We start from the raw sequence: 24924 nt of genomic DNA on the forward strand, positions 1-24924 counted from the left end.
GCCATTTGGAAACACAGGATACTGAGTGTCACCAAATGCTGCACAGCCCCGCAGCTGGGGATCACCAGCCACAGGTGCTGATGCTCAAGAATCCCTGAACATTAAGCAAGGTGACTGAGTGCTCCCATCTCTTCCCTTATCTGCTTGATGTGATTTTAAAAGGTGAGTCTTAAGGGGCTTTTATGACAAAATAGAATTCCCTCTTCTGCCACTAAAAAAAATATTTCTTAATAGCCTATACAAAGTTTAAGGAGATCAAAATTACCTTTTACAGCTCCCTGTTGAAAAGCACCGTAGTAAAGCATGGAAGGAGCATTAAATTATCTAAGTAACTACACTGATAATGCACAACTTTCATGTGTACAATAAAACTATTAAAGGAGATCTGATTTTTATAAGTATATTACACACTATCATTCTGAAAGGGCAACCCTACGTGCAGGAAAGAATGCACTTTTCTTGCATAAACCTGAAAAACATGCCAATTGTAGCAGTGAAAATATGCTAGAGGACAGCTTTTACCCAGCAGCCCCCAGCATAAACAAACCACTTCCCCTTCTTGAGGATGATCATATTTACACACCGAGAGACTTAATGTAACATTTCAACTGTGTGTGACATTACCAAGCCATTCTACAATCGCATTGTGGAATTTGTATTATCTAAGTTCTCACGACCAAGTAACCCAGCATTTTGCTTCTGGGGAAAAAAAAAGGATACTTTTCCAAAAGACAGCTAATTACTACAGCACATCAGGAGTCTTCCTTGCTACAACATGAAGCAAGTTGGCGACACATTCTACAAGTGACTTCACACAACAGCATTCTGAACAACCAACTGTTCACATGGCATCTGTGTCCTTCAGGGAAAACCATCAATTACAGCTCTATGAAGGACAGAAAATGGAACGGTTCATTTGTAGATGCTTCTAAAACGGGATTTAATAACGAACCCTTCTTTCTCAGCAGAGCTGTCTCCCTGTGTAAAGTCCACAACAGTTGCAGCCAGGCATCCCAGGTGGTTGGATTTAGGTTTCATCTCTCATGCACTAAGCCAGAGGTATGTTGTACAGTTGGAACAAAACCCTTTGCAACAAACACTGAGTTGTAAAGAGCAAATTTAATCATCCAATGCAGATGAAAAAATCATAATACTGTAAATAATATGATGTAAAGTCACAGCGAATAGGAATTAGGTTAACCTGTATCAGAAATCAGCCAAAAAGCTTCAGCTTTCAATCTGCTCCAATAAAGCTAAAACACTCCACTCCTAAGTGCATTTCTACTGTAGTCCCCGATTTCCCTAAAATGTCATTTTGAGTGGAAATACTATATCCAATGTGTCATCAGTGATACACATCCTAATTTCCTCCCTTATGTCTAAGCCCGCACCATTATTCACACCTCTCCAGCTTTATATAATGGGGCAAGATTTTCAAGGTCACAACAAAAACAAATAACACTTTCAAGAGCTCCAATTTTTAATAATTATTTTCTTGGCTTAAGTTTCAAACTTTCTTTTCTAAACCAAAAGTACCAGAACAAACAAGTGTTTTAGAAACACTTGAAAGTTGGTTTATTTTCTCAGCAAAACACACTCTGCAATAGGAACCTGTAACAACAGAGAAAGAAGCAGGTCCTGAAGGAGGTTGTTCTTTACCAGGGAGGACTGCCAGGGAGCAGTGCTGATGGCTACAGATCGACTTCCAGCATGAAGCCAAGGAAGCTTGCAGGATGACCTGGCTCCACTTTCACTCCCAGCACTTTAAAGTGCTCCCACTTTCTCAGTTTTCAGATCTCATCTGCAGTAAACCTGAGGGATGTGACACAGCCAAATGCTTCAGGGAATCCCAGAAACAGTAGAGACCTGACCACTCTGCGTTCATGGTCTTCCAGCTTCTTCTTCTGACATCCATCTGAAGGATGCCAGACATACTGCTGTTCAGCTCCAGAGATACAGAACCTGGGAATAACCCTGCCTTTGATTCATGTTCCAGCACTTTTCCATTGATTATTAAATGTATCCATCTCAGGGAATTTATTGTTCAAAATGAAATTGTGTCACTGAAAAAGAAATTCTGATGAGCCCTATTCTGTAAAATGTGATTATATTTCTGCATTTTACTAATAACTCAAGGACATCAATGATTGTATCTCACATTACACCTCCCCTTCCAAGCCCACCCATATCTATATTTTTCTGAACACGTAAGACAGCATAAGCATGCATGAAATGGCTCTGCACATTGATCCAAATAAGGATCCCAGAGTGCATCGAGTGCCAGCGAAACAAAACCGTAATGCTTAAATCCAAGAACAAACAATTCTAGCTGTCTTGTGAAAAATTTGATCTGCTATATTAACAACAGTCTCCACAAATAATAAGTCAATTCTATCTTCAACATACCCGAAAAGTAAATCTCAAATATTAAAAAATAAATATTAAAAAAAAAAAATCTGTGAAACAACTTTGCCCTCAAATTTTATGTGTATTTGTACAGTGTGATGAAAGGACCATTATTTCTTTAAATAAACATGAACATCTGGTTAGACTATACACTGAGGTGGCCTTGGACAAAAGTGTTTTAGGCTATTCACTCATCTGAGGACAGAACTGCAGTTCCTGGTACTGCTAAAAATCTAAGGGCAGCTACTTGGTAAGCACAGATGGCGCCCAAAGTGGCTCGAGTGCAGCTGACTGCCTGCAGAGTCCCAGCAGCTCAGGATCAACAAATGTTCTTTAGGTCAGAGCAGTAAATAAACACAGAGGTTTCTATAAACTTGGTTACCCAAGAGACTTGACTGGCACTTCCAGGGCTCGAGGCTCCTCAGGTATTCCACGTGTCATTTTACAGTCTTAAGTGGTTCTTCTTCTTGTGTCCCCGCTACCCACTGGAAGGGCAGCCAATAGCCAGTAAACACAACAGACTTGTAATATTCAAAGACAAAAGCTCTAAGTCTAAAACTAGTGTACAAAACCTGGTATAACTGAATATCTCTCCTTCTTTTCCTCTTCCATTTCTAGCTGACACATTTTTCTATCTTCTACTGAAAAATAACATAAATTAAAGAAGCTTTTCTCTACCCCATGTATCCAAGGACATAGAAGCACATTTTATACACATGCTTATTTAGCCTCAAAATTTCTCTAGGAGACAGGACTGCTTTCCTTGTCCTTGCCTAAGGCATTAGCAACACAACAAAACAGAGGCAAACATTTAATTTGTGTATTATTCCCTGCGTCACCTTCAGCGTGCTGGGCAACCTTAATACAGTTTTCTCTCTTGTTGATTTTCTGCCATCTGTAAAATGGGAATAACTATGAAGCAAACATTAGAGACAAAATGCACTCGTATGAAATACTACGGTAGCAGATGTTTACCGAAAACACCAAATAGTCCCATGAAACTAAAAAAACCCTGCCCAGGTAACAAAGTACAGCTAGAACATGGAAAGTCAGAAAAATAATACTACCATCATGTTTCAAGGCCTCTGCTGCACAGCCCTAACAAACATTTGAACTGTACACATGGTTACTGGAGGTCTAAACACCAGCACATCCTCCAGACACATGCAAGAGTGACACCCAAAATACTGTACTTTAAAACATTAGAAAGTAATTTCAGAACTTCAGACTTTCCCTTTTGCCCTATTCAGGCGTGTTCACTGAAAGGAAAGCTGACATGTACCACTTTCCCTTCTGCCTTCTGTCCCAGAGGGGCTGGTAGGCCAGGGTACCAGTCAGGGACTGATGGAGCTTCCTTTTCCTCCCACTTCATTACAGCCACAGGAATGAGACAGACAGATACAAAAGCTCACATCAGGTACTGCCATTGCCTCCAGTTTCTTTACGAAAAACCACTGAGCAATGCTTACATCTGCCTGGATCATACAGTCTCCTACTTATTCAACTATTATTTAATTTTCCATCTGGAATAACAGATGCAGAAATCTCAGCAGATACCTTTTTAAAGTAATCCTGATCCCTGAAAGATGCAAACCAACTCCACTCTGAAGTGTCTTACACTGAAGTGTCAAAAAACTTCAAAAAAAGTAATTGGGAGTGAGTTTCCACAGGTCATATACAGCACAACAGAGCTACAGTTCTGTGACTGCCAAAAGTGGAGGAGGTTTGAAACAAGTCAATCTAACAGAAATACCCTCGTGCTGCCTCTGTTCCTGCCTGAACAAGGAACCACACAGGGAGGGCAAGCAAGAAGGAACTGATGGCAGAGGCTGGGGGACACAGGCAGCCTGGCGACCATATCTTGGAAAAGCAAAGTGCTCAGGTCTGCAGATTACCTTGAATATAAGTCTCTGTCTTCAGTGGCAGAGCACTGTATGTTTTCATATCAGTATGTATTATAAGTACTAAACATGCTTCTTGTAGGAAAGAATTGATTGGATTTGAAAGGGTTAGAGATTAATAAAGTGATAAACGTACCCTCTAGAGGTGACACTGCAGCTCAGATCAATTTTGCTTTCAACTAACAGACAGGCAATCATTTCTACTTCAGCCAATTACAACAGAACACAACAATCTCACACAGGTCTATGTATTAACATTTGTACACACAAGCACAGCCCAAAACACATTCCTTCCTTCCTCCACAGGTCAACAACTTGAAATACTTAACTCTGCACCTCCTGAGAAAGCAAAAATCTAATGCTTCCTTTATTATCTGTAAAACCAGCTTCTTCAAAAACTTGAATGCAAAACAAAACAAAAAAGAATCCACACATGCATCTTAATTCTCCTTTTTCTCATTATTTGCCATAGTGACCCCAGCATCTCCTACCTCACAATTTCACTGCTTGGCGTTGTAACAGCTACACTCATGGCAAGAACAAGTAGCAAATAAGTGAAAAAAAATAGAAATTTCTGATACATTGTGTTACAGGGACTAGCAACTCAAAACTGAAATGCACATCAAACAACAAGCAAGGTTCTGAAAGTGAAGAATAAAAAGTTTAAATTCAGTGGACAGAGATATGAAAATGTGTATTAATATTCATACCTAGTTCAATCTAAGGAACCTTATTTATATTCCTTCAAATATATTCAGCAGGGTGTAAAAGCTGCCTTAACGTATTTAAGTTATGGAAACCCAAGCACACTTCAGAACTGTTCTTGGTCAGAAGCTGACCCAAAGTGAAGCCATTACACCACAGATTCCTTAAAGCTCCGATAGGTCCATGTCCCCCTAAGTTACCTCTGAGCCCCTGCAGCACCAGGAGATGTTACCAAGAGAGCAAATATTCATCTCCAGCACGAGCCAACATGCTGAGGTTGAAGACTGTGTTTTGGGTAAGTCTGCGGCTGTATTATTCATACTTTCATTTGAACATTATGTAAGACAAACCTTCCGAAAATATTTTCATGAACAAGATGAAAAACAAAACATGCCAGAAGAACTGTTTCTGTCCCTCAGGACAGTCAATTTCAGAACCTAGGACACTCACCCTCAAAGTGAGCACACTACAAATACTGAAATGAAGATCTCTCTTAAAATTTCTAATTAGAATCTTAAAGAAAATGGAGCAAAGGCACCTTGATAAATTAGGGTTTTTTCATTTGAAAAGCCCCATTTTGGAGAGGAAAAAAAAATCTCAGTCATGATGACATGTATTTTAGCAGTTCAGATATTATTAATGAACTTCTACATGCTGAATCAAGATGTAGAACAGATATCCAAACAGCTGAGATGATATCCATTGCAAAAGTGGAAGATTATAGATTTGTAACTGAGGAAATGGCATTTCTTTCATGCTTGCTTATTTCTCCCTATCCCTCGAAGATGCTACCTTTGTGATTTATTTCAGCTTGAAACAATTTAACTGGGTTCATTTATTTTATTCAAATACAAAAGGTTTCCCTTTTGGGAAGGAATCTAGCATTAATATTTAAGTATCAGCTCAGTATTTTAATTGCTTAAATTATATATGAACTCATTTTAAATGTGTGCAATAGCTAAAAATTTGAGTGCTTAAGTAAGTTCAATATTTAAACCTTGTCAGGTTGAGGTCACTAAAAAAAACCGAAACCTCTAGCATATTATTTATTTCCTTTCTGGTTCTTCTGTGCACATGTCCTTTCCTCTCCACCTGCAAACAGAATGTATAAATGCTGCCAGCTGTCTTCCAGACAGGTCTGTCCAACTGCAATGCTGCTTTCTGTCTAGAGGAGAAGAAACTAAGGCTGAGACCCTTGTAAATGAGATGCACAATGGCCAGAGCTTCACAGCTGACTTGCTGGTAGCCCCCCAAGACCTGACTGAGCACAGGAGCCTGGTTCCTCGCTACCCACTGATCCAAACAGAACAGATGGCAAGCAGCCATGAACCCATGCACAGAAACAGCTTATGCAGGAGAGGCTGTACTTTCCTGCACTGATGACAGCTTAGAACAGCAGTGATTCTGACTTTGTTTGCTGGAGCTGTGAATAACTTAACATCTTCTGGGAAAAGTATGAGATCGGCCTGTGCTGATGAGTACTGCCAAACTCCCGTCTCCTCTGTCTGCACAGTATTTGCAGGCAGCAAAAGTCAAAAGCCTCTTTTGCATCCCTTGTATCTCAGACGTGGGAGGGCTCACAGCCATGCATTTTACATCAGGGTCAGAAGTCAGCTCTTCGGGCAGATGCAACTGCAAACTAAAGCAAATGGCAACTGCAAGCACACATCCAGCAGCTCCTCTGGGCCCACTCCAGCAGGAGCAGTGGACTTTAGATTTAGGCTCATCTAGAATATCCCACTCCAGGCACAAATCCATGAGTCATCTCTGAAGTACAAACACCTCCACTTCCATGTATGCCACAGTTTCCATGGCCAAAGTGGTCAGGCAACAACACAGGAAGACTGAGCTTCACAGAAGGGAGCAGACAGAAATTGTAGGCACAAGTAGTGACAACTGCAGGAAAGTGAAGGTCTCTGAAACATCTACAGCAGACCGCAGTAAGTTGGCTGCATGACATTTAAAAGGCATAAAACATCAAGCCAGTAGGTTTTAAATTAATGTGTTAAAAGGCACTGCAATATCAATGAGAATTTAAGACAATTCGACTATGTCCACACACAGCAAGGCCCAGTGCCAAGTCAAACCCTTTCTCTCCCAAGCTGTTGGTGATAAAGTCGGATGCAGGTGGAGGTGGGTGGAGGATCAGAGATACCCTTGCTCCTATGGCATGAATGCCTTTTGGATGGTCCCAAGATAAACAGGAGGAGAAGGAAGGCTGGAATCCCACAGCAAATCCATCTGACAGGCTGCAGAGGAGAAGACACGACTGTGTAGCTTGGGGGACATACCCCTGCCAAGCCTGAGCCAATTAAGCTTTGTTAACCTGCAGAAAGGCACCTAAACGCCCTGCAGCCAGCAGCCTCACAGAAACCTTGAAGGTGTCTGCCCCTGTTCCTCCACATAAGGCTGACATGCCCTCCAGAGCTCTAGCATGCTGAGACAGGGTATTGCAGCTCAGCAAATAATACAGCAACAATAAATGGCATCAATTTTTCACTAATGGAATTATGTCTGGTAAGTCAAACAGAATCTATAATCTGAAAAATCTTTTGCTTTAAAAATGCAATGATTTTTTAATTGGTTTTATATTCCCTGCTATGATTATTCAAAGCACTATATACAAAGGCTTTGGGAAAAGAAGTCACTTAATCCGATTAAAAGGAAATCACCTACCAGCTGGGAACCTAGCAGCTCTCACATCTTCAATTTATTTGTATAACCTCCACCTGTAAAATACCCTTCCTAGGATATTGATAATGCTGCAGTCCCCGCATTAGCTGTTTGCTCAGTTTTACTTCTTAAAGTAGGCAAAAAGATTGACCTGCAGTTTTCAAAAATGCTTCTTAAAATTAAGAAATGCCTGTGAAAATTAAGTCAACATTACACTCACACAGACACTTGAGGCAAACTATTCTGTTCCCACCACAAACAGGAATCATTACTCTGTAGACATGACAGATTTCTTCTGCAGCATCAGGAAGTTGCTGCCTGTAAAGAAAAATCTGATGAGGTTAATTAAATTAGCCTACCCATTTTAATTATTTTGGCACCACATCTCAAGTGAGAAGCAGCCAAACAAATTTGTCTTGCTACAAGTTTCTGTGTCATTTTTGCAGCGTTGCAGGGTACTCTAAAATCTATTTGCAGTCTTCATATGCATCCCTGCTTCTCTTTTCCAAATGGGATATATGGACACCTGAATCTGTAACAAAGGGCAAGTAAAGGACATGAGAAAAATCTGTTTTTCTATTCCCTTCCATGAGGATTGTTTCTTCAGCAAACTATAGCTCTATGCTGGCAACTGGAGCACCGTTTCATCACCTTCTGTTTAACATCTTAGATCAGCCACTCCTGACTTTAATGGCTCTTAATGTCTCAAGAGTCTTTAATGACTTGCCTGTTGTCCAGCCTCTGTGTGCACTTGGTGGAGCTCTCATACTCAGCTTTCTCCCCTTGGGTTTCCATTCCTTGACTTTGAAGGAGAATTTCTGCACCAGCTTCTGAAGATGCTTTCCTAGCCAAACCTTTCCTCTCTGTCAGTCAACTCCAGTTTCATCTATAAAGCCCTTCTGGACATTCTGCTCCCCTTTTGACTGCCTCAGTTGAGTGAGGCCTTTACATTACCTGAAAACACCTCATCTTTACCTTGTTCCTCTTCAAGTCAGCTCTCTTTAGATCCTCCCTACCCCTTAAACAAGATACATTCTATTATGTGATATTACACGCATGCCAGTCAACTTCATAATTGCTCTTGTACTTGACACTAATCACAATTCTGGCCATTTGTGCAATAATTCTATGCATTGCTTTGAAAAAACGCCAGTCTACGTAAGTCAGCAAAGACACCGATTTTGCTGGTTTATTGTCCTAGTAGCCCAAATCTGTCTTTATCATCAGTGTCAACACCTTCCATGCACTGCTTCACACTGCTCTACATAACTGTCTGCACAATTTCCCTTCCCCTTTTAAGAATGCTCACCAGCACAGACATCCCTATACCAATAGCCAGCAAGACCCAAGACTACAACACCCCTCCAGACACTGCTGCAGAGATCCTGTCCACAGAGCATCCTTTGGGCCCTTCATCCACTCCCCCCACCTCAGCTCTAATCTACAGCTATAACGCTTTTCCCACTTCCAGATGTCCTGCAGTTTACACTGCAGTGCAGCTGCCCACAAATAACTATTACATTAATTTCTCCTTTCCACTCTCCTTCATCAAGACACAAGTGTAAAAAAAAAAAAAAAAACAAAAACAAACTACAGCACCAGCCTGTTACAGCTACTGTCACCCTATGGAAAATATGCTGACGTTTTTTCTTTGTGCATTTGCCTGTCTGCATCCACCCACTCTCCCTGATCTTCCACTAAAACTATACAAACATTTAAAGTTCAGAAGTCTCTGGAGCATCTCTGTCTTCACAATATATAACATTTAGTGAAACCCCAAGCAATCAAACAACAGTCCTTCAAATCTAAAGACCTTTCAGAAAAGGAGTCAAATTATCAATTTTGCTCCAAGCGCTGATATCACAGAAACAGAAAATTATTTCACACACAATGTAGTGGAAAAAGCAAAAAGAAAAAGAAATCAATAGTTTGCTCCATGCAGCGACCAGAATGAGTATTGAAGGTGAAAGCCAACTACATGATTATGTACTTGCAAAGAAACTGTAATTTTACTTTACGTGCATTTTTTCCTCTTCATCTTTTTCTCAACACATACTGGCACAATCAAATGAAATGAAAAAGAACCACCTATTCACTAGTGGTTATATTTAGCAAGAGGCAGTCTAACATATTAAAGCATTTTTCCCACCAGTACTGAACCTAAATTGACACTGTCAACAGCTGCTATTAACACAAGACATTCTGCAGAGTCAAAGAAAGCAGATTTTAAATATATATATATATATAATTAAAGGTAAACTACCAGCTGAATGATGCTACAACCATCAGCATGTCACTTCTACAGTCATGTACTTCTGGTAAAGGAATTGCACAGGCCCTTGCTTGCAGCCAGGTGCTGCTGCCTGGCATCAATGAATAGAGACTGTTCAGTTACACTGATTGTGGATCTCACAGAGGGTTTCCATCCAGGCCAGTGACAGCAGTTTTGAAAAACAGGAACACCATCACCCTTAGCAGAGTTTAGACCAAGATGCACTGTTCCCAAACCACAATACCCATGACTGCTCTCACAGGGCAAACAGGGTTCTGGACACAATAACCACAACAAAAAGCTAGAGACTAGTGCAGTTTAGCAACCTCCGTTTATACTTTCCAGCCTAGCAGAAAGAATTCAGCCCAGAACCTGGCAGTTCCCAGAGCAACACCTCTCAGCCTGGGATGTGACATGTAATTGTTTTTAAAAGACGGCCCAATAATTTTCTCCTCTGTTCTCAAGAAATGCAGAAATTAAACTTAATACTGGCCACACCAACTGAAGTCAGTAATTTCTGTTTGTACCTGCAGTGTTGAAAAAACTGAAGACCTTGAGGACAGCAAGATCAGTGGAAGCCCTCACACGTGTAAATATAGCACACACACAGTGCGTAAAAACAAGTTAACATTCTTCAAAGTCCAATATTTACCCTTACACACACACCTGGCTGTAAGAGACTGACACCACTGTGTAGCACTGCAGCTGACCTGCTTGTTTGCCCAATGTTTTCCAAACTCACATCTTATTTGAGAAATACAAACAGTCTCATGAAGTCACTCCTTTGGGAGGGCAGAGCTGCATGCAGTAGACATCACTTCAGGCTCAAGTACAGATGAACCATTATCCAGATGAACTGTCTACCCTGGAAGGAGAGATTCTAATGCTTCTTTGAAGTGTTCTGTTACTATTAGTAGGTTTCAAAAGCAGATGTAAACATGAACCAACTCCCACTCCCTTCCACTGCCAGAATAATCAGAGATTATGTACTCAGGAGAGCTCTTCCCAGTTAACCCTATATATGATCATATGTCTGGCCAGCATAACTTTTTCAAGGACCTTTCAACATACAAAACATCATCCAGACCTAAAACTCACCACAGACCACATCCACAGTTAAGAAAATCCCTTAGCATAAGTAAAAGACTGGATGCTAGAACAATGCCACAATGCCAAAGTCATTATTATCTTTGTGAGGTTTCAACCCGATCAACATTTTCTTTTTTTTTTTAACAAAAGAAAACATAAGGACCCTTTCAAACAGCTTAAAGTCACACCAACAGAAAATTATATTGAGAAAATTCGTCCTGTAATCATTTACTAAGCAAACCATATCAGTTATGATTTCTTTTTTATTTTTGGCAGAACAGAACAAGTAGTATATATGCAAAACAAAAAGCAGGCCTCTAAAATGCTTGATTGCATGAGCATGAGGTCCAGATCCAAAAGTAAAAATAATTTTCTGTGACTTACCAGAATTTCTCTTTGACACGAGCTTCAAATTCATGCTGACTACAGTACAGATCACAAGGACCAAGAGAACAAGAGGCTTCATCTTTCACTTTCTGTGACAGCTGAAATGCAAACATAGTACAAAGTCTGAACCACAGCTTTTCACTACAACAAAGCAGCAACTACAGGTAAACATTTCTCAAAGAACCATTACAGGGCAATAGCTTAATGTAACAACTTCTGGGTTTATGTTTATGCAGGAGTAGGAAAACATAACAGTTCAAAGTAACCATGTATGAACAATTTACCTCTGACTATCACACAAAAGGTGTGATTGTGGTTGAGTTTTTTTTAAACGACATCTCAAAAATATCACTTTGCTCTCAAAGAAAAAACCACAGTTTATTTGAAGTAGTATGGGCCTAATCTGGCAGATTTCTGTATTTTATTTAAGAGGAAGACCCTGATGGTCATAATTAACTTTGTCTCATACAAACAGGTCACACACTTAAAAATTCATACTGTTCAGGAAAAGACACAGAGTAAGTTATTCATGCAATCTCTCTTAGCAATCTTACTTTCCCCCTGGTGGCTTTGTAAAAGCTCCAACAATGTCTACAATTGCCTACAATTAATGCTGTTCCAGAAATTTGTCCTATACAACGAGGTAAAAAAAGGCAAACAAAACTCAGAAATCAATGAATGTAGGTCTCAGGAGTCTCTCCTGTGAAGTTTACTACTTACTTTATATTATTTACATTAAAAAAGAAAAAGGGAAAATCTAGTTTAGAATTTTATTTCTAATTTTATATAATTACTGGAACTAATTCTATTTTCCTGTCCAAGTACCAGGCCATTCAAGAAAAGATAGCAAGAGCAAACTGAGGCTCCTTCTCTGCACTTAAAAACAGGTAGAAAAAAAAACCTGAATTCATCAAAGCCCATCTCTCTCAGAGAAAGAGAGATGCTTAATTATAAGCTAGAGTCCTCAAATACATGCTTAGCTTGAAGTCATGGGCCTTTAAGTGGCTTGATATATTTAAACTCCAGGAATTCATCTCCGTATAAGATACAGACTTCAGATCAGGACCCTTATTATCAGATAAAGTGGACAGTCATCTAAATCACTGTGAAATTATTATTTGCACCAAAAGATTCAGCAAACATTTTACAGCAGTTTCAATTAAACAGAAATGCACAAAACTACCTGCATTAGCACTCAAAACTGAGGCCAATGAAACAGAATCCTCCTGCAAATGCTGTAACATATCTGCCCACCCAGCCCACTCAGAGGTCCCAAACCCTCAACTTCAGGAGCAGCCCAGACCCTTTGCAGCTCTGAACATTTGCCCAAAATGACAAAGCAGCAAGAGGGTGCAGTGTCCTGCTGTTCACTGAAGCTTACTCGGTTTAATATGAGTTTATTACATCAAATATTCTTCCCTTGTAATTTTATTACTGGCCTACCATCGTGTGAAGAAAATGTAAGGAACCCTGTATAATCTTTTACACTACAGGAATTGTGCTGCTATTCAATTATTTCAAAATTACCCCTTAAAAATGAAGTTCTCTTCCTCTCACCTTACCATACTACAATCTATAAACAGGCAGTGGATTTTTTTTCCTCCCTGAATTCTATGGCACTTTATGCCTATTGATTCCTCACAGTAACGATGCTAAGGTATTTTCAAGGAATAATATGAACTGAAGGCTGTCTGACAGTGGTTAATGACAGAATTAGCGTTCATTCTTCCTTGACCTCTCCTTACAGTAACACAGTCCTAAAACAAGTAAGGCCATCTTGACAAGAGAGCTTAAAAAAAAGTAATTGAACTAAATCTTTTGACAGATAATTGTAATGATGATGTTATGCTAGAATGATTTTCAAGTATAGCTTTGCAAATTACTTTCTTCACTTTCCTCCCTTCAGTTATTGCAGCTGAAATATGGAATTCCTAGGTCCTTTTTCACATGGGTCTGTGCATCTCCACCCCAAACAAGCTACGCTGCATTAAATACATTTAAAAATTCAAAGCAAATTCTCCCAACCAATATTAATGCTAGGCAGAGTGGAAAATTCTTGGTTCTGTCAGCATCAATAGGAGTTTTACTTTTTGAAGCCCTGGTCTCACCAAGGCAGTCAGTCTCTGTACCTCCACAAATCAGGAAAATAGAGCAGGAAAAGGGCAAGAAAACACAGCACCACCCAGTCATTCAAAATCAAACCCAAAGCCTCAGCTTGTCACACCTGACACAATTCCCCTGATGCTGGCATGAAAATACACATCAGAGTCTGAGGTGTCACCTCCACCATGGTAGACATTCCACCAGGAAGTGGGATCAGTCACACCAGTGTGACCAGTGGGTCAGCTGATAGTCTGTCCTGAGACAGCAGCCAGCTACAGACAGTCAGGCTGTTCAAACTGCCCTATCAGAGATGTTTTTAAACATTCAGGTTAACAAAGAACAAAAGATACAAAATAAGCTGTATTTCCCCCAGAAGAATGTCCAGCAGCCAGAAGGAAGGTTGGATTGGCTTGAAACTAAGTTCTAAATTTGCTCAGGAGATTTTTGGAGCTGAGTGTGCCAAGATTCTCCCCATGTGTCCCAACAGGACTGGTCTCAACTTCCTCCTCAGGCCCATTCACTCACCCATCAGGCAGCGGGATGGACTACAGACTCAAGCCAGCTCTGTGCATGGCTTCTGGGAATAAACGTGTAGTGGATGTCTATGGTCTGATGAAGAACATGAAGAAAACTGTGCAAGCTTGACGAGACACAAGATAGAATAAACCAGTCAAAGTTCAATGCCACTTCCCTCCAGGCAGGGGCTGATTTTGCCATTTGACAAACTTTCCCCTCACAGGCACTGAGCAGTATTTCCCTGAGGAGCCACTTACTCTGATGCTGCAAACTCCAAGCAAGTGTGAGTAGGTGCTCACAGCTGTAACAAGAATGTAATACTCTATTGGATATGCCTCATAAGAGGGGAACCAAGTCCACACCATTCCCAGAAGACTGAAGACATCTTACTCAATAAAGACAGAAATACCAATTACAGCCAACTTGCCAAAAATCATCAAGAGGAAGGAAGAGAGACACAGAATGAAGTGCTTGTTGACAAAGCTGAAAAGATCACTGGTCAGAGCCTTGTTGTGACCTGCCACGTTGTATTCGTGTCCAGGGAAGTAAAGGGAGGTTGCCACTATCAGAGGGAGAAGTGTAGGAGAAGCAAGGTGTGACAACTTAATTCTTCATCATTGCATTGCCAACAAGGTCACTCCTTCCCTCTTCACCCCATCTGTGCTAGACTAGACTTTGGACAACTGTCACAGTGTCCTGTAAACTACAAAGCACCCAAAACTACAAAGGGACCAGGCTGCAATGCAGCACAAATTTTGTTCTTCTAACAAAAACCATCCCAACTCCTCTGTTGAAACGCCCTTCACCTCTGTTGAAAAACTTATTTCTTCTACCTGAATCCTCAGAAAACAGAGCTTGGGAAATTGCTGTTACCCGTTTCCTTCATGTACTGCCTGCTGTCTTTCCAGCACACACTTCAGCTCACATGGCTTCTGGGACTCAAAGGAACTTCAAGTGACAAGGTTAGAAGGAGGCACTTAGAAATGAGAAGAAAATCAGAGCATTAAGATTTTGCACAAAACCCAGCATTGAGATTCCCAAGTTCACGCTTTACTTATAATTTAGCTTTGCTCTAATTCATACCACAAGATTTGTTTATGCAGTGCTCCTTTTTAAAAGGAAACAAGAAAAGCAGTGCATGTGCACTCAGGCACACATCTGTGCACAAGCTGAGATTTGCTGACACACCGTGAGGCTCTGTAAGTTCTGGTTTCTCCACAGAAGCTGTGATGCAGAAGGCACTCATTAAAAACAGCGACCCACCTCTTTAGTGATTTCCAATTGTCAGGTTTTGTTGCTCAGATATCTCACAAAAATAAATTACCGCTTTCACCCCCCACACAAAGGATGAAACGGCAACAGTAATTCTTTCATTGTCTTTACAATAGACGAGATGGTGAGTCCTGTTCCTTTCTTTTCAAACCATTTCCCCACTCCACTTTTTAAGGCTTTAAATTTTAATATGAACTCACTCTCAGGTCTTCTCTTTTGTCAACATACCACACTGAGCTGTTAATTACTAAAAGATTTTCAGCCCATATAATATGTTGGTTGGAAGCAATCCACAATGGGCACCAGTTCGTTTTTGTTGATAGCTGAAACAAACAAAAGATACTTAAGATCAGAGATGCATGCTAGCTGAAATAATGTATCTTTAGCTCTACTTGATACAGGTCATGCAGTGTTCCTCGCTCTGCTGCTCAATGAGCATCAAAGAATATTTCATTTTGCCTAATTCATTGTGCATCTTCACCATCATAACCAGCCACTTAAGTTGTCTAAATACACAAGGAACATTAATTCTACAAGGCAGTGTGCATTCGGCATTTGTCTTGCAGGATTTAAGTCTCCACTGGACTCAGGTCCTTAACTACACTCACATCTGCCTCATTTTCCTTGTTCAGCTGAAATTTAAAGGGAAATTTTAAAATGAGGGAAGCATGGTGTGCCTGCACAACACAGTGCTTGCGTTATGCAAACTGGAAGTAAACAGCAACAATAAGACAACATCTAAACTGTTTGGGATTATTACTGGCTCAGCAGTGTATCACCTGCATGACAGTAATACAAGGAAAAAGCAAGGTCTTGTCCTGACAAAGCAAAGGGAACCCACAGTTAAATACTGACAAGGTTATTGTAGTGGTTTGGTCCAAAATACTCATTACTGTTTATCTGCTGTGAGATAAGAATTAGGAGAAATGCAAAACAGGCACCAAACTTGAAAGAATATAAAGAAGTTTATTAACAGACCTAAAAGAAGAAAAAAAAATTATACCACCTTCAGAACTCTCCTCCTCCCCCCACCTTCCTCCCTTCTCCCACTGACAATGTTCAAAGACAACCCTTAAGATGTTCAGTCTGTTTACCACTTCCATAATAACCTTGTTCAGTCCATTTAGAAAGAGAAGTCTCTTCTTGCTCATGCTATGAAAACATTATCACAACGAGACAGCTGCCCACTTCCAAATATTGTTCAGTCCATTTAGGAAGAGGAGTCTCTCTGCCTGCGTGTGAGTCCCTTCCCCCGACTTGCAGCTTTTCCCACAACTGCTTTTGAGGGTCCACTCTTGAAGTTTTTTGGGGTACAATTTTAAGGTTGAGCCGTTCAGAAACAAAAACAGAGGCCCTTCTCCTTCCCTGGGAGCAAAGGGTCTTCATCATCTTCATCGTTAGGACTATCTCTGGGAGCATCTCTAGGAACTGAGGTTTTCTCCTTTCCCGTTTGGAGCAAAAGTCCTCATCTGGTTCATCTCTAGGGACTGAGGTTTTCTCCTTTCCCGTTTGGAGCAAAAGTCCTCATCTGGTTCATCTCTAGGGACTGAGGTTTTCTCCTTTCCCGTTTGGAGCAAAAGTCCTCATCTGGTTCATCTCTCCCTGCCCAAACTTCTCATGAAATTACAGCTGCGTCAGCATCTGCCTATCTCAGCGCAGGTGCTTCTGCTTATGAGTTGAACACTCCACCCCCCATATCTTCATGAAATTACAACAGGATACTCTGATAGATCATAGCTTCACAACAGAATTTCAGCTTTAAGCATCTCCTCTCTCTCTTCCCTCAGGTTTTCAGCTCTTCACAGCAATAAAAAGGGTTACTCTCACCTCGGCCTTGCAGCTTTGCAGCTGGAATGTTGAATGTTTCTTATCGCAGTGGAGAGGGGGGAGAGCCGAGCCGCTCTGGCTGCCCACGGCAAGGCAGTGGGGGGTTTCCATGGCTGGAACAGGTCCATGGCTCCAGGATGGCCGTGGCCCGGCCCGGCCTGGCCCAAGCAGGGCCTGGCCGGGCCCGCTGGCCCCCACTCGGGGCCCGCAGCCACCTGTCCCAGCGCCGGAAACGAGAGAGAGCTTGGAGGGGGAGTTTGCCTATTCTTAAATGTGGATCACAGAGGTGATCACAACTTTAAGTGGCTTAGAGAATTGTCCATATTCAAACTGGCCAGCTGATAGGTTCTATCAGTTCCCAGAGGAAACTGTAAGCACCCCTTAGCAAGGACGTCCCTTCCAGGACTATGCTTGCTAACCTATGACAGTTATAATACTTACCTGTAATGATTCCCCTAAAGGCTGGGTGCAAAAGAAGGAAAAAAACCTAAAACTCACAGATTTTCTCTGATGTGAAGGGAATAAACTCAGAATTGTATCAGTTATTTCAGAAGAAACAAACAGCACCACCCCTTTGGTGCTAACACCGAGGTTTTGTTTGAAAAGATTGTAATGCTTCCACTAAAAGATTAAATATCTTCCAAATTGAACTATAGAAGATACCAAGTGCAGAATCTTAAAGTTTCAAAAAGCATTTTACAGTGTAACAGAGAAACAAAAAAAGGGGCTTTAGCACCAAGCACAAAAGAAAAATACTGCGGATGGCCAACACCCCATAACTTCCCCCATTAATATGTCCGGCTGCAGAGTGTAGAAGTGATTTTAGTTATGGTAAAGTGGCAGTCAGACTCAACACTGAGCAAACTGCTGGCTTGCCCTGTAGAGAAAACCCTGCAAGAATTAACACAAAAACCTTTTCTTACAAGAATTTTCTGATCCAACAGCTCCTTGAAATAATGCTCATTTATGGAGGAAAAAAAGAAAAAAAAAGAAAAAGCAGGAAATGGAAAAATCCCCTGAAATATTCCAAGTATAGATAAAGATTACAATATCTATAGCATCAAAACACTAAAAAGAGTGATGAGCATACGATACATGCATGCATCTAAATTGCTACTAAGAAAATTCGATTAAAATCTAAGCAGCCCATCTTAACAGATTTGTAAACCAGAAGAACTAGGACTACTCAACACTGACTAGCAGATGGGAGTTCTATCAGCTCACACCACACACTGACCTCGATTCCCTAAGCAACTCACACAGAATTCAAGTTCATTATATCTTCAAACTAGATTTTAAATCCCTGAATCGTACTCGCCCCTCATTGCAGCAGCTCCTGCACTCGGAAATATAGAAAGCAACTGTAAGGAGGAACGAAAATGACAAAGGAGTGAGAAAGTTGGCTACTGGTTTTTAAGCCTCATGCCCAGCTGCACCATCAGTGATGTACTGACTCAGCACTACCCTGGATTCTAGAGAGAACTACTGTTCAGCCTTAACTATTGCAATATTCTAACTGCACATCCTAGGATAGATGGATATGTGTGTCCAGTATCACAGCTTTTAAGTTCGAGCAGTCCAGGCCTTTTACAGACATTCAAAGTGAAATACATGTTGTGGGAGGAGGATTACAGCTGTACTGCAAGCCGTCATGGTTTATGAGGTCAACATAATGGATCAATTAATTTACAGCCTTTTTTTCCCCCTAGAGTAGAAGATATTAATACTCTACATATATTTACTCCTGCAGATTGTGGTTTAATCAATACAGTACTTCAGGCAACATGAAGTACTGTAGGAAATGTAAAGACCCTCAGAGCCAGTTTAGGTTTACAAAATGAGGCTTAGCCTCTCACCACCTTGCAGAAGTACTTAAAAGCTTACAGAAAAGCCCACTGGGGGAGAGAAGAAAATACGAAGACAATCTACTCTTGGAAAGCTAAACATGTACACTAGCACTAAGGAAAGGGGAGAGATTTTAAGAATAATCTTAAATCAGCCTAAATCCTAGAATTGATGCAGTTACAGCAGGAAGTTCCCAATGAAGAGCAAGGTGCAGCAGTAATCACAGCCATTCGAGGGGAGAGAGGAGCCCCAGCCATGGGTAAACACATATGCTTCTCAAAGCTGAAAAGGTTTCTGGGCACTGCCCCAGGATGGCAAATTTCTTCTGAGCTGAGACAAACTCAGAGGCTACTCTCAGACCCAGCCCAGCCAGCCTGCCCTGGACTGTGGAAAAGCCCCGCTCAGGAAAAAAGGACTCCGACTCCTGTTTTTCAGATCTCTTGAGTGAAAAAAAAACCAAGTTGCTGATGAGAACTCTTAGGCTTAGAGTTACTGATAAACCCTGTAAATTCCAGAAAAACCGTGGCTGCACATGACTCCAGCTCTTCAGTTGCTGATATCCACAACAAACACCACTGCTCAGGTCATGGCCCTTCCTCCTGAGTGCTTTAGATGGCCCTGCCAGCGATCACAGGTCTTCACCACAGAGCCTCAACTACAAAAGGAGAAGACATTTCAGATTAAAAGAGATGAGAAAAGACCATTCCCACCCACAACAATTTCACTCACTGCTCTCTGCTCTTATATCAATAAGGAAGTCTGTCCAATTCGCAGCTGCCTACACAGGAGCATTATTAAGCCAAAAGATTAGATGCTTTGCTGCTTTCATATTCATTCTAACCCTGCTCCCCAAGCAGCTTTTGCAGAAAAGCTATTAAAAAGGGAGAGAGACAGTTCAAAGGGAGGTCTCAATCCTGAAAGATAGCATATCCCTCCTCTTTCCCCCCACACCACTTCTCCAGTTCCCCCTGTGTTCCTCAAGGCTTGTTACAGAGGTGCTCAGCACCAACAGAACTAGATTTTAGACTGGGCTGCCATCTGCATGCTGAAATGTTCCCTGCTTTTACAGAGCCTTTAAAACAGGCCTCTTTCCAAGACCGCACAGCAGAAAGACTACAGCTGAAACTGTCAGCCGTATTGACTTTACCCCTGCTCTTATATACACCCATAGGTCTGCAATATTAACAAAGTAACAATATTTGCACTATTCATAGCAAATCTGGTCCACTTTCACTCCTGCACATTAACGAAACAGGCTCTGTGAAAATACAATTCTGCACGCAATGTGCTTAGAAATTCATTCCTTGATCTCATCTGTGGCCACACACTTCCCTAACTAATATATAATGCTCAAAGAAGACAGAATTAACAGGAAAAGATGACATACCAGCTTGTCAGGTTTCTTATAAAACACTCATCTAGTTTTCCACTTAGAAAACACAGTTCCAGATAAGCCAGACACAGCACTTTGCCATCAGGAGAGGCAAGTTGCTTTCACTGAACTCAGCACCATCTCAGTTCCTTAGAGTGATAAACATATTCTTGATGAGGATTTTTTTTTCCCTTACATAACCAGAGACTGGACTTTACATATATGTATTGCCACATCTGTCTGAGTGAAAATAAGAATTTAATAAAGCAAGCAAAGAAACAACAGCCCCTCAGAATTTGAGAGCCATGTGAAACTGCTAATAGAATAGTACTTTGACACATTTTATGGAAATCTTGAAAACAATGGAGTTTTGTTCTGATGTAGCCAAAATAAAAGTAAAATACATATTTTATGTGCCCTGAATTATTATATTGCTCTGTCAAATAAACATCCTTGTTAATTAACTGTTACATAAAACAAAGAGAAGAGGGGTGGAAGGAATTTTCTGTAGTCCTTTTGGGGTGGAAAGGATTAGCCAAAACCCCACAGAAATTTCTAACACAGTCTCTCTCACCAGCTTTGTTACTGAATATAACACATCCTCAGTCCTCCACCAATTCCAAGGGGGTTTACCTGGATCTAGTACCAGATGCCAGAGGAAACCCTCACCATCAAAGCTAGCAAAAAGATTCTCCTTATTCTCATCAAGGGCAGGATCTCTTCTCCCTGTTTTCTTTTCAAGGCTGTTTAAAGAAAGATTTGGTTTTAGTTGGACATCCTGAAAAGCAAATTGCCTCAAAGTGCCTCTTTGTTTTGTGATACACTTTAAATGTTCACTTTCCCTTCTAGCACTAAAAGAGCTCCTGATAAATAGCTCAGACTCTAACTGTTTAAGAAAGGCTTAGAAATTAGGAGCAGACACAGTTTCCCATACAGCTCTTTAAGGCTGTTTAACAATTGTTCATAATTTAGCATCCCTTGATATTTTCAGCTTGAGCGTCAGTTTGAAGTGAGACATTACTCAGAGCCTGAATGTTTCAGAGAGCAGAAAAAGTCCATACACTATAAATGCTTTATTTGTACTTCTCACAGCGAGTACAACTTCCCTCAAACACACAGGTCAAGGCCACCAGCCCCAGCCATCCCTGGCAGCTTCCCACCTCAGCCAGCAGGGACAACTGGCTGCACATGCTCCTTGGAACTTTTCCTCCACCTCTGGTCCCACAAGGGCATCACAATTCAGGGCATAGAAAATGTTGAACAGCCTCTCCCTTCCAAATGCCACATAGAAGACACTGGTCTCCACAGCTTTAAGTGATTACTATAATATGTATTTTTCTCTCCCCAGGAAACAGCTGAGAACAGTCATGGAAAGAAATTACTCTCCCTATGCAAATCAACCAAATCCCCTTACAGGAACATCCCATCCAGACAGCCTGGATCCTCCAGTCCTCTCCAAGCAGGCAAAGCATCCCAAGAGGTACACGCCTCACATGCTGTCCCCATTCCCTCCTCCTTGTTCTCCAGCAGCCTATCTGCATCTCTGCTGGGTTCCTCACACACACACACACTGCCTCCAGCAGCTGCACGACACCTCCAGACACACACACTCCTAAACCCTCCGTGGCTCAAGCTTATCCCACAGTGGCACAGCACAACACCCACAAGATCCTGAGACCAGCAAGTGTGCTCCTACCTGCCTCTACTTCCAAACTCCTCTGCAGCCGCATCCAGGCTTAAGGCTGCCAAGTCCAGCTTCTTCTGAGGCCCAGGCCTCCAGCCTCCATCAAATCTTCCTCCTCCTTCTCCCACACCACCAATCCCTGCCTGATCAGAAGTGATCTGTGAAACAAAAACAGCCCTTCTGCTGAGCTCACCTTCACCATATCAGGCTATGAATGCCTCCTGATCCTTTCAGGCTTTTTTGATCTGACTTCTTTTTGGAGAGTGGTCAGTCCCCCCACATTGGTTTCCAACAGCTTCAGCTACTGCACTGCTTCAAAGTGCAACCACCAGACTGGCAGCTCTGAAAATTAAAAGGCTTTCCATTGCTCTGTGAGATACAGAGCAGTTCAGACAACACTGGCTGATGCCATTCGTGCACTGAGGCTCCAGTAATTGTGTCGCATCCACTAAAATTGACTCACACTGGCTGAGTGCATTAATGTGGCACACCTGGCCTTCCTTCCTACCTCTTGTGCAAGCAAATCTTCCTCCCTTTTCCCTCCATCCCCCCCCCCATTTAACTGCTAAAGCATCAATCATCAAACAAGTTGAAGAAAAACCTCCTAGGAGCTTCCAGGTACCATGAAAGGAAAAGGGTGTGCTGCAGAGAACTCTTGAGCCCTACAAATGGAACAATCAAAGATTCATCTCTCTCTCCTATGCTCACCTACAGCCCAAGTAGGTGGGAGAGTATAAGGAAGTCTTGCTATCAGCTAACAACCCTGAATGTTCCCAGCTGACCACCCCTCCCCAATGCCCAGGAGCAAGCAAGAAGTGCACGCACACCCATACAGACAATTCTATGTGCTTTCTACCCTTGGTCACCAGCTAGAAAGCTTTAGTTCAGGAGAGGAAGGTCTCCCTTCACAGACTCAGATCTGGAGCATGCTGGAGGTGCAAGCTGCTGCGTAGCAACACAAGCACTCTGCAGGGAGGTCGGCCCAAGCCCCCGTCCTCCCACTGCAAGAGGTCTCCTGTGCCCAGAGAAACATCCTCAGAAGGGTGCAATCCTTAGTAATTTCTCAGAAAACCATCCTGCACATCACCACTTACAACCCTTGATGAATCACGGACTCGCTCCTGAAGACCACTGCCTGTGTCTTGGTGAACTGCCAGAACTCTCCACTTCTCATGCCCACTGCACATGCATTACACCCCGCTGGCTTAGGGAGCCCAAAATCCCAAATCCCTGCGTGTCCCACTATCTCTCCTGCAGTCAACTCCACTGCAAAGCAAGCGCTTCACTCGCTATGAGCTTCCACCCCAGACCTACCTCCTGCCTCGGGTATGGCATGAGGAAAGCTTTTCAGACACCATGTCCCCATCAAGGCTGGCCAGCTCCTGCCTCCGGCGGGAACCCCCTTCCCATGCACTCTACACAGAAGCAGGGCAGGCAGTCACTTGCTCTTACGGACACCACAGAAAGCCACGCAGCTGCACAGGTTAGCCCTGAGGAGAATCAACGTCCCCTTTTTGGCACGGACAGGAAGCATTTGGGGCGAATAAGTGCCTGTCTCGGGCGTGAATGCAACAGCCACACTCACACAGTGCCTGGGCACCGTGAAACTGCTCTTCCTCGCAGCCCTTCCTGCTCCCGAGCCCACAGCAGCTCACCTCGCCTGCCTCCACCACTAACAATTCCCTGAACAACCTCAAACCTACCTGCACTCTGGTAGTAATATTGTAACATCCATAGACCAGACACACAGGCTAAAAATATGTTATTGTTTTATAAATAATCAGGATAAAAAAAAGAGAGTATTAACACTGCCGAGGAGCACTACAAAGTCCTGGCTTCTACCACAGTTGGTTTTCCCTCACGGTACAAACCAAGTTTAGGTGTTAACCCAACAGCCGCAGAAATTGCCAAAAGTACACAGACCTTACTACAACTTTGAGAAACCGCAGCTTACAGCATTTTCCACCAGAAACTTTTGATTCTTTGCGTCCTAGCAGAGATAGCAGTCCAGGGACAGGCACTCTGAAAACAGCCGCTGAATCCAAGCCACTTGAGAAATGTTTGATGCCTTTTAGCAGATTTCCATCAGACTCCAAAGGAAACCAGAGCAGCTTTATTGTCACTGAACTTTCAGAGGCAAACAGAGGTTTCAAGTCCCACTGTTCAGCACCCACCACGGTACCCCCGAGCAGCCAAACCTCCAAAGCACCGGCACCTCTTCAACAGACTCCACCGAGCTGCAACATCCCAAAAGGCACCTGCTCCCGTGGTTTTATTTTAAATCCCCGGCAGTAACACTTTTCCCGGGAAGCCCCGCACGCGTTCGCGAGGCTAAGAGACCCTCGGTACCAACCGAGACCCCCCACTTCGTGACAGAAAATATTCCCGGCCCCTCCAACAGCAGCAGGGCTCGATACAGGGAGCGGCGGAGCGACCGCGCCGGCACAGACGGCTCCGGCCCGGTGGATCCGCTCCGAGACCGGCGGCGCCGGGACGGAGAGCCGGAGCTGCGGCGGTCCCTGCCCGGAGCCCCTCGGGAGCGCCCCGGCACCAGCGGGACCCCGGGCTCCCTCCGCCTGCCCCGGAGCTGCGGGAGGGACGCGGCAGTAGCTGCACTTCAGCCTCGTCCCGCGCGCGGCGGCACCGAGGAGGGACGAACTTTTCTTTTTCCGAGGGAATTTTTTTTTTTAATAAAAGAAGAGAACTACCACGAGAAGCGCCGCGCGCGCAGGGCTCACCTCCCCAGCAGCTCCCCTCTAGGGCTCCATGCCGGCGGGCTGCGGACGTCCCCCGCCGCGCTAGCAGTGGGAGAGCGGCTGCCGACCGTGCTGCACCGGGGCGGGCACGGCCCGTGTGCGCGGGGCGCAGCTCC

At 42.7% G+C, this 24924-nt stretch overlaps 1 protein-coding gene across 8 annotated transcripts in view; it reads right to left on the minus strand.

Moving 5' to 3' along the window:
* The window catches only part of IL1RAPL2 (interleukin 1 receptor accessory protein like 2), a 386734-nt gene extending 361816 nt beyond the window's left edge, over positions 1-24918 (minus strand). For 4 of the 8 annotated variants that reach the window (XM_042027864.1, XM_042027854.1, XM_042027872.1 and 1 more), the window contains exons 1-2: positions 24791-24918; positions 11431-11531 (exon numbers count right to left, since the gene is read on the minus strand). In XM_042027864.1, the coding sequence (XP_041883798.1) occupies positions 11431-11512 (82 nt within the window). In that variant the 5' untranslated portion in view covers positions 11513-11531; positions 24791-24918. Of the gene's footprint in view, positions 1-11430; positions 11532-22064; positions 22159-23366; positions 23499-23975; positions 24391-24790 lie in introns of those variants that run through there. The other 4 variants (XM_042027881.1, XM_042027827.1, XM_042027845.1 and 1 more) reach the window with 4 other exon arrangements.
* Between the last annotated feature and the right edge of the window lie 6 nt (positions 24919-24924).

This window comes from Corvus kubaryi, unplaced genomic scaffold, assembly GCF_017639235.1.
Source record: "Corvus kubaryi isolate FWS band 111438036 unplaced genomic scaffold, C.kubaryi_AGA036_p1.0 130, whole genome shotgun sequence".
In the NCBI taxonomy this organism is placed as follows: domain Eukaryota; kingdom Metazoa; phylum Chordata; class Aves; order Passeriformes; family Corvidae; genus Corvus; species Corvus kubaryi.